The 9,399-nt window shown below is 39.4% G+C and overlaps 1 protein-coding gene across 1 annotated transcript; it reads left to right on the forward strand.

Annotated features, from left to right (window-relative positions):
- Positions 1 to 209: 209 nt before the first annotated feature.
- Positions 210 to 3,006, forward strand: LOC149398679 (Mitochondrial import inner membrane translocase subunit Tim17/Tim22/Tim23 family protein). The gene is made up of 5 exons (XM_089614004.1): positions 210 to 466; positions 885 to 949; positions 1,045 to 1,117; positions 1,210 to 1,263; positions 2,420 to 3,006. Exons 1-5 carry the CDS (start codon positions 283 to 285, stop codon positions 2,680 to 2,682), a joined length of 639 nt encoding a protein of 212 aa, XP_089470130.1. The 5' UTR covers positions 210 to 282; the 3' UTR covers positions 2,683 to 3,006.
- The last annotated feature ends 6,393 nt before the right edge of the window (positions 3,007 to 9,399 follow it).

Genomic DNA, 9,399 nt, shown 5'->3' on the forward strand with positions numbered 1-9,399 from the left:
TTTTATATAAAAAAAGAGGGTTTTGATATGTAAACGCATTTAAGGAATATAATTGATATCAATAGTAAGGTCAAGGGACTATTCTCATATTCTCTTTAGATTCTATGACGCAGCATTTTGATCGAAGCACACATGATATTTTCCCTAATTTTATTGAACGGCGTCGTTTTAAAGCAAACATGGTTTCGTTTTATGATATCCCTTTTATTTTTGATACTTGAGAGTGAAATATCGGCTTTTTAAAGGAAGAAGATAGTGTTTGTCAGAGAGAGATACTCAGCCATGGCTTCCTCACCGTCGTCTGATTCTCCGAACACCGACGCCGAACCAGAAATCCGGTCAAACCCTAACCCTAGCTCTTCTCCTTCCGAATCAGCCATCGTCCCCTCTGGACCGGCCGTTTGCCTCGCCCGCTTCGCCGGCGACTCGGCTGCCGGAGCTTTCATGGGCTCCGTATTCGGATACGGTCTCTCTATCTCTCTATATTTTTTTGTGTATTAATTTTATGGTATATTTCTGTTTGGCTTTTATTGAGTTTGTAATTTTATTTTATATTTTGGGGATGAAATTGCTTTACGCGATTACCGTAATTTCTTGATATACTTCAAATGCTGGTTCTTGTTTGATCATAATGCTATGCAATGCTGGTTATATTAGAGAGAATATTATAAAATCTGATTCGAGTATTCCGATTGAGCTTTGACCTCATTGTTGAAAAGTTCGAGACTTCAATAGAAGAAGAAAAAAAAATTGTTCTTGAGAGTGAGTGTTTGATATTAGGGATTCTTCTCATTACCCAGTTAATGCCTGGAATTAGTTGAGTAATAGAAAGAATATATTGCTTATCACTCTTCTGAATTAAAAAACAAAATGATGTCTTTTAGGTGCTGGGCTCGTGAAGAAAAAGGGATTTAAAGGATCTTTTGCAGAAGCCGGATCGTCGGCTAAGGTATACTCGATCGTTAGTGATGTCTCTTAAATCAATTTTTTTTTTTTTAATTTAGCGAATTGAATTTCTCTGCTTTTTCTTTATTTCATTGCTAGACGTTTGCCGTTCTATCTGGAGTGCATAGTTTAGTTGTGTGTATTCTGAAGAGGATCAGAGGAAAAGATGATGGTATTGTATCAAAAATTTAGTAGCTCAAATTCTGTCTCTTCTTGATGCAATATGTATTATTCGGTCTCTAATTTTTTTTTATTCTTTTCCAGTCATTAATGCGGGAGTAGCCGGGTGCTGTACAGGAATCGCTCTTAGTTTACCGGGTAATCACGATTTCGCATTAAGGAGTACCATATTAATTTTTTTTTATTTATTATTTTTTTTATATAGGAACTGCGATAATTAAGAGCACAAACTTATGTACTTTTGTTGATAAAATTTTCGATGTCTAGGCCATAATCGGCCTACATTTTTAGAGTTAGACCAATCTCTCCCTCTTAACATACCTCAACTAAAAGATTCACTCAATTCTCACGCCCTAATGATCTGTTAATACTAAAATATGATTATATAAATTAAAACATGATTTTATTAATAAGACTCTGGGATTCGTTCAAGTATAGGTTACTGTTAGATTGAGTATTAGAATGGAAAAACAAAGGCCATTTGATACTGTACTCTTGGTTCTTAACATAAGCTGTCTCAGGCGATGAATCGGCAATTTACTAATCTACCCATCCACAAAACCGTATCTGTTTCCTGTTCTTATATAAGCTTATTTTATTCCGCTTTTTTTTTTCTTTTCTTTTTTTGCTGGAGCACGCTAATTATCTTATTATACTTAGGTTATTAATTCACTCGATCCTCTTGTGAACCCTGATGATCATTTTATAGATAAATGAAACGCGATTAAATAGGAACAACTTTGATAACAGTGAGAACTGAGAAGAGTATTAGTATGGAAAAAAAAAACTCATTTGTTGACGTACTCTTGGTTCTACTTAGCCATATCTGGTGATGAATCAACAATTTACTGGTAATATCGCGAGTCTTGACATGTTTCCACGAGATGGTGATAGGACTTTAGACAGTTAAAGAATTACAATAAGTTAAATGTTTGGGGCAAAATTAGTATTATTATGAGTGTAAGCCTATAAATATAAGCTGATAAATTACTTTTAGTCAGCAAATTACATTTAAGTCTCTCGAATACCCATAGTTTTCTACCGCTTAATGGAATTCGAAAGTTTTTTGTTTGGGAAAAAATTAGTATTATAAAGAGTGTTAGCCTATAAATAAAAACTGATAAATAATCATATAGGCAGAATGTCAGTTCTGGGTTAAGGCGTAGCCTTTCGGGAGAGTTACGGGTCTCTCGAAATTTCTTATCAGCTCGTATCCATTTTCTTTTTATCTTTCAGTGATACACAGTTCGCTGAACAATCTCTTCGATTCCATTTTTTTTTCTTTCTATTTCAGGAGCGCCACAGGCACTTCTGCAGAGCTGCGTGACGTTCGGGGCGTTCTCGTTCATCATCGAGGGTCTGAACAAGCAACAACCAGCTCTGGCCGAATCTTTTCAGACGAAGAAGAGGATCGAGCACGGAGACAATCCTCTCCGTTCTTCGGCTGTAGCGATTCCGCTGCAATTCCCTCTTCCGGCCGAGCTACGAGCCGCTTTCTCGTCGTTCTGCGAGTCCTTGAAGAAACCAAAAAGAGGTGCTTTCCCAACAGCCTGTTAATCGAAATCAATGTTCGCCGTCGTTTATGGCTTTGCTTGTTGCTTATCGAGGGTAATTTTTTTTTATTTTTGGTCTCTTTTTGTTGAGATCATAGAGACTTCTTGGACTAAAGAGAGAGCCTGGCGTAGTTTTGTAAATTTTGTTAGCCTGAATTTTATTTGCTAGAAAGCGTTATGAGAATTATTGTTTTTTTTTTTTTTTTTTTTTTTCCCTTTTCCTGGTGATATTTGACCTTTCCTAGTATTATTTCATGAAATCCCAAGTGCAATTTGTTGGCAAACTTGAAAGTTAAAGAGGTTCAAGTTCTGGTTCATTTTTTCTGTCTCAAGATGTGCTTTTTTTTTTTTTTTTTTTTTTTTCTAAACAGAATTTACTCGGAATGGAATTTTTTGTATTGAACTTTGTGAAAGAATGTAATTAAAAAGTGAATAATTCAGTTAAAATTGGTTTACCTAATTGAATTCCAGTTAATACTTTATTTTAAAAAAATAGTTAATGATTAACAAAAATGCAATGACAATGAGTAAAGTGTAGCTTGTCCTCCAAGTCTACCATATTCAACGACGTATAAATATTAGCGAATTGTGTTATGAAAAACGGGAGGAATAAGTCTGAAATTTATAGATTACGGCTTGTTTTCTAAGTAAAATACACTGGAGTGATTCTAAAATTCTATTTTATTTTAGGCAAAAAAAATGTGAAATTATGGCTTTCTTCTAAAAGCAATCTTGATGTCAAACAGAAATCAAGTACAAACTATACCAAATTACGACTAAAATATGCAAGTATTAGTACTGCGCCTTTAATTTTGATTTTAGTAGTCTGATTTGTTCCTCTATAACGCTTGATTTATTCTTACTTGTAGCACAAGTACGAATTTGATTTAGGAAAAAGATCAAACCGAAAATATGGAATTAGTGTGATGATATAAATTTGGCAATGGGTTTTCTGTATATAAGCAAACATTCCTCTCCGACCCTTGTTTATATAAACGCAACAAATCTGAAAATGGATAGTATTTGTCACATGGTCAGATCAATCACAACTCTTCTTTTCTCTTCTCAATTCCCAATTCCCAATTCTTATCTGAATTATTATTCTTATTATTATTATTATTTTTTTTGGGGGAAGCAGACTTGTGAGATGAAAGTGGACACAAAATCACCCGGATGGCACAAAACCATGACAAGGATACTAGAGCGCATTAAAGGGGTCTGAGTCAAACGAGCCACACAAAATAGTCAACCCTTCTTGCCTTGTGTAACAAGTTTCCTTTTTTCGATGAAGAAGTGACTTATACGATCGACACGGGAACCGGGGTCGCTTCGATTTCGGGCAGAAGCAACCCAACGAAGCTTCTGAACCTGCTTGAGAAGGCCGAGAAGCACACTAAGATAATAAAAGTTGAGTCGGGTTCGAACAAGCCGTACGAGCTGGTCAAAGAAGAGGAAGAAAAAATGAAGTTCGATGGAATGAACCACAAAAATTTTGGTCACCCTTCTCATGTCTATCATAAAAAAAAAGTCCGACAATGGTGATGGAACAGCCTAATTATTACTACTATGACGATTACAATTCATGCTCTATTACATTACCGCCTAACCCACATTGAGTTTTTTGTCTCTTGGCTTTGGTGTTTTGCTCAAATTGAATGTGAATTTGAGGAGACATTTTTTATTACTATTTTTATTGCTCAATTTTTATTTTATTTTTTTATACATAGATGAAGAAGATAGGAATGATATATTTGTAGCTTTTGTCCCTCTTGAATTTGATTAGCATCTGAAATGTCTTCCAACTATCTTCTGTTTATGATTCAAGCTATTTTTGTTTTTGGAGGGTATCTCGTCTCGTACCAAGTTATTCCGCAGTAATTGAGAATGTTCGGGGTATTTCGTACCGCTTGGTAAACCGCATTCCGCGGGATATACTGCAAAAAAAGGTATCTCCATGTATTTGAACAATAAATAAATTTTTAAAAAATATTTTTTCAATTTTCATACATACATAGAAAATTTAAACATAAAATTTTCATAAATAAACATAGCTCTTAATTTAAAAACATAAGAGTTTCGGACACATAAAACTATAATTCAGTCACGAAATTATAAGTAACTACGATAGTTGAAATGTTTGAGATTGTTCAAAATCATGCAATACTCAAATGAAATGATGTGAAATATAATGATTGTATTGATCTAAGCCAACATAAAGAGAGTGAAGTGGAGCTCTACATGACGTCGAGTTGCAGAGACATGGTGGCCGTGGTCGACAACACCGCGAAGACCGAGCTGTGGCACCGCAGACTCGGACACATGAGCAAGAAGAGGATGAAGATGCTGGTGAAAGACGGCATGATCCCGGAGCTGAAGACGGTGGAACATCACCAGTGCGAGAGCTGCATTCTCGGGAAGCAGAAGCGAGTTAGCTTCACGAATGCGAGCAGAGAGCTGAAGACGGAGAAACTCGAGCTGGTACATACCGACGTATGATGACCAGCTCCAGTCCCTTCACTTGGGGGATCTCGCTACTATGTGACATTCATAGAAGACTCCACGAGGAAGGTATGAGTTTATTTTCTGAAGAATAAATCTGCCGTGTTCGCTACCTTCAAAATGTGGAAGACGATGGTCGAGCTGGAGACGAGCTCGAGAGTGAAGTGCTTGAAGTCCGACAATGGATGGGAGTACGTCGACTCCGACTTCAAGCGGTATTGTGCCGAGAACGGGATCAAGATGATGAAAACGATCTCAGGAACCCCCCCAACATAACGGAGTAGCGGAGCGAATGAATCGCACGTTGAATGAACGAGCTCGGAGTATGAGGATTTACTCCGGCCTGCCCAAGACGTTTTGGGCCGATGCAATCAACACGGCAACCTTCTTGATAAATCGAGGACCGAGCGTTCCTTGGATTTCAGAATTCCAGAAGAGGCATGGAATGGGAAGAAGGTAAACCTTTCTTATCTGAAAGTGTTTGGTTGTTTATCATATGTTCATATTGATGAATCTGTTCGAAGTAAGCTTGATCCGAAATCTAAAAAGTGTTATTTCATTGGTTATGGTGACACTGAGCTCGGCTATCATTTCTGGGATGCCCACGCAAGAAAGATAGTCCGGAGCAAGAATGTTGTCTTCAACGAGCAGACGACGTACGGGACGAGCTGAAGAGGAGCTGACGGGGAAAGCTCCTGAGGGCGAGAAGTCAATGATCGACCTGAAAGACTTCTCGACGACCGAGCTGGAAGAAGAAGACACTTCGATGACCGAAGTGAGATCAGGCCGAGCTGATGGCAGTCAAGAGATCGAAGAAGAAGACACTTCGATGACCGAGGTGAGATCAGGCCGAGCTTATGGCGATCACGAGATCGAAGAAGAAGGAGCTGATGAGAACACCGAGCTCGAGGTGAATCAGCGGACTCCGATCACCGAGCTGCGGAGATCGTCAAGAGTCAAAAAACCGGTACACAAGTTTTCCCCGTCTCTCAACTAAATTCTCCTTACCGAGAGAGGAGAGCCAGAGTGCTATGAAGAGGCTATGGAGGTCGACACCTCGACCAAGTGGGAGCTCGCCATGAAGGACGAGATGGATTCATTTATCACGAATCATACTTGGGAGCTGGCGAAGTTACCAGCTGGGAAGAAAGCACTGCACAACAAGTGGGTGTACCGGATAAAGGAGGAGAGCAATGGAAGTCAACGATTCAAGGCGAGGCTGGTGGTGAAAGGTTTCCAGCAGAAGGAGGGAATCGATTTAACAGAAATCTTCTCTCTGGTCGTCAAGCTCGTGACGATCAGAACCGTGCTGGGGTTGGTTGCCAAGGAAAATCTACATCTTCAACAGATGGATGTGAAGACGGCATTTCTTCATGGTGATCTCGACGAAGAGATCTATATGAGGTAGCCCGAAGGCTTCGAGGTGAAAGGAAGAGAGGAGCTCGTGTGCAAGCTCCAGAAAAGTCTCTACGGGCTGAAACAAGCTCCACGACAGTGGTACAAGAAGTTTGACAACTTCATGAAGCGAGCTGAGTTCGGCAGGTGTGAGGCCGACCACTGCTGCTACTTCAAGAGACTTGAAGACTCCTATGTGATTCTTCTGCTCTACGTCAACGACATGCTGATTGTAGGTGCCGACCTACACGAGATTGACGAGCTGAAGAAGAGATTGTCCGAAGAGTTCGCGATGAAGGATCTAGGAGCCGCGAAGCAAATCCTCGGGATGAGGATCAAGAGGACGAGAGAGAGCATCGAGCTCTCACAGAAGGAGTACGTGAAGAAGGTGCTCCAACGCTTCAACATGGAAAACGTGAGGTGGATCCTCCGATAACTGAGAGGCAGCTCGACCTCGGCACTAGTATTCAGGAAGACCGAACTGGGACTCCAAGGTTACGTCGATGCTGACAATGGGGGCGACGTCGACAGCAGAAAGAGCACGACCGGTTATGTCTACACATTCGGAGGGACGGCTATCTGTTGGGTGTCGAGGTTGCAGAAGATTGTTGCCTTGTCGAGCTACGAGGCGGAGTATGTGGCCATCACCGAGGCCACGAAGGAGATGATATGGCTGCAGACGTTTCTGGCCGAGCTGGATCAAGACTATGAAGGGAGTGTGTTGTATAGTGACAGCCAGAGCGCCATCAAGTTGGCGAAGAACCCAGTATATCATGCTAGGACGAAGCATATACAGCTGAGATACCACTTCATCAGGTCGGCATTGGAAGATGGTGTATTGGTGCTTGAGAAGATCGCAGGAAGTCAGAATCCCACCGACATGTTTACTAAGTCTGTGTCGTATGACAAACTGAGGTTGTGCTCGACCCCAGTTGGACTCATCGTCTGATGAGTTGAGTCGCCGCTGCAAGATGGAGACGCGTGATGAGGATAGTCTCCAACTGGGAATTTGTTAGTAGTGGAGCCTATTGAGGAATTGGAAAAAGTCCCACATCGGTTAGGGATAGTAACTTTGATCAATTCCTTAGTATATATAAATGATGCTATGTGTTGTATTCCTTAGAACAAAAAACAAGAAACACTTGTACTTGTAAACTTTTCCAATTGGGTTTATAGTTTTGCAGCGGCAAAGTGGATGTAGTTTTCTCATTGAAAGTGAACCACTATAAATCTTTGTGTCTTTTTTCGCTATTTAATTTTGTTTTATAGAGAGAAGGGTTTGACGAAGTAAATCCAACGACATTTGGACGAACTGACGAACTAAAACCCAACAGCTGAGGCGAGCTGTTAGGACGAAGTGACGAGGTCAAATCCTAACACCAAGACTGAGTGACCGTCTCAATTCCTGCAGATTTCCCAGATCGAGTTCTTAAACTCAGTTTCTTTACGGGCTCTAATTCTCTCCCGAAGAATGGGGCTTGTAGCCCTTTTATATGTGTTGAGAATTTCGTCGCGTGATTTCAAGTTTGGCACTACTGCCATATAATTTTCGAAATCCGTCGTACACCACCCATATCCGTCTTTGCCAAAGTCTTTTCCATGGTTATTTTGATATATGAAAAATTCTTTTCCAGATCGGACACCCAAGGCCGCGAGTACCACCGCATGGTTGAATGTAACCGTGGTATTTGGAGGTAATGGGGAATGTGGAATAAGCTGCATGTTAATAGCATTGATTGAAATTATATACATTACCTGACTGCTATGCAAGTCTGGGTCAAAGAAAATTTCGTATAATACCGGACCGGCTCTGAGGGCTTCTTTCACTTCCTCAAGACTGCGAGGGTGATAAAAAGGATTCTGCTGCTCCAAGGGATATACTCTCGAACCATACTAAATTTTTTTTTTAACATAAATGATTATATATCTGTAAAAATTAATAAAATAAAATAAAAAGACAATGCCCTAGCTACGGGAAACCACTTACATTTTGACTTGTTTTCATGTTGTCTGACACGTCTACGAACGGGTTTTCGCGGTGTAGAGTTATGCCAAATTCGGCAATGTAAGTCAAAGCCTCTACAAAGCTTGATGACTTTTGAAACTCTTTCTTGCGATCTTTGTACGGAACATTGTCCACCAATTCTTGAATCGAAAATCTCATCCGCAATCCATACCTTTGTTGGATCAAAGACTCGATACATAGGACTGTCGCCGAAGCCCAACATACAGCTGTATGAAAAATAATATAATATTATTGTGAGCAAACTAAAGGCGGAAATCAGGGTATTGGAATGGAATTATTTTCTTCTCAAACTTTTCATGAGTGTTACTAACACAAAGGTAGTCATTAACAAATGAGTTATTCGTTTAACATAAGTTTTGTTTCTTTTTTACGGTTCACTAGAAAGACCTGCGGCAATGCAACAAAGATCAACATTACACTCGGTCTATAGAACCTAAATCTATACTAACTAGTTGTTACAGAAAAGATATTTTAAATTTTTGCTTTAAATGTAGATAGAGAGGTACATGTTTTTTCTTTAATTATCATAATAACAAGAACTTACGAAATTCGCCTTCATCTCTTATTTCCCTCAAAAATCCCCGCGGGGGCCGGTGATCGTAGAAAATTCTAGTTCTCTGCAACATAAAAAAAACAAATAAATACATATTTACTAATAAACTAAATACAAATTTCATAAGCAGTGCAATCGGTCTATCGGTCAGTAAATTTTATAAGATCATTTGATAGTCTACGAACACTTAACCTGAAATAACTAGCCTTATTTATTTAATTTAGAAAAAAAAAAAGAGAGTTTTAGGA

Source organism: Urtica dioica, chromosome 5, assembly GCF_054948205.1.
Source record: "Urtica dioica subsp. dioica isolate 48M chromosome 5, U.dioica_male_clone48M_v1_H2, whole genome shotgun sequence".
Lineage (NCBI taxonomy): Eukaryota > Viridiplantae > Streptophyta > Magnoliopsida > Rosales > Urticaceae > Urtica > Urtica dioica.

Coding starts and splice junctions, on each gene's coding strand:
- LOC149398679 (XM_089614004.1), top strand. CDS start 283: ATGGCTTCCTCACCGTCGTCTGATTCTCCGAACACCGACGCCGAACCA. Junction 467..884: donor GGGCTCCGTATTCGGATACG/GTCTCTCTATCT, acceptor GATGTCTTTTAG/GTGCTGGGCTCGTGAAGAAA. Junction 950..1,044: donor AAGCCGGATCGTCGGCTAAG/GTATACTCGATC, acceptor TTTCATTGCTAG/ACGTTTGCCGTTCTATCTGG.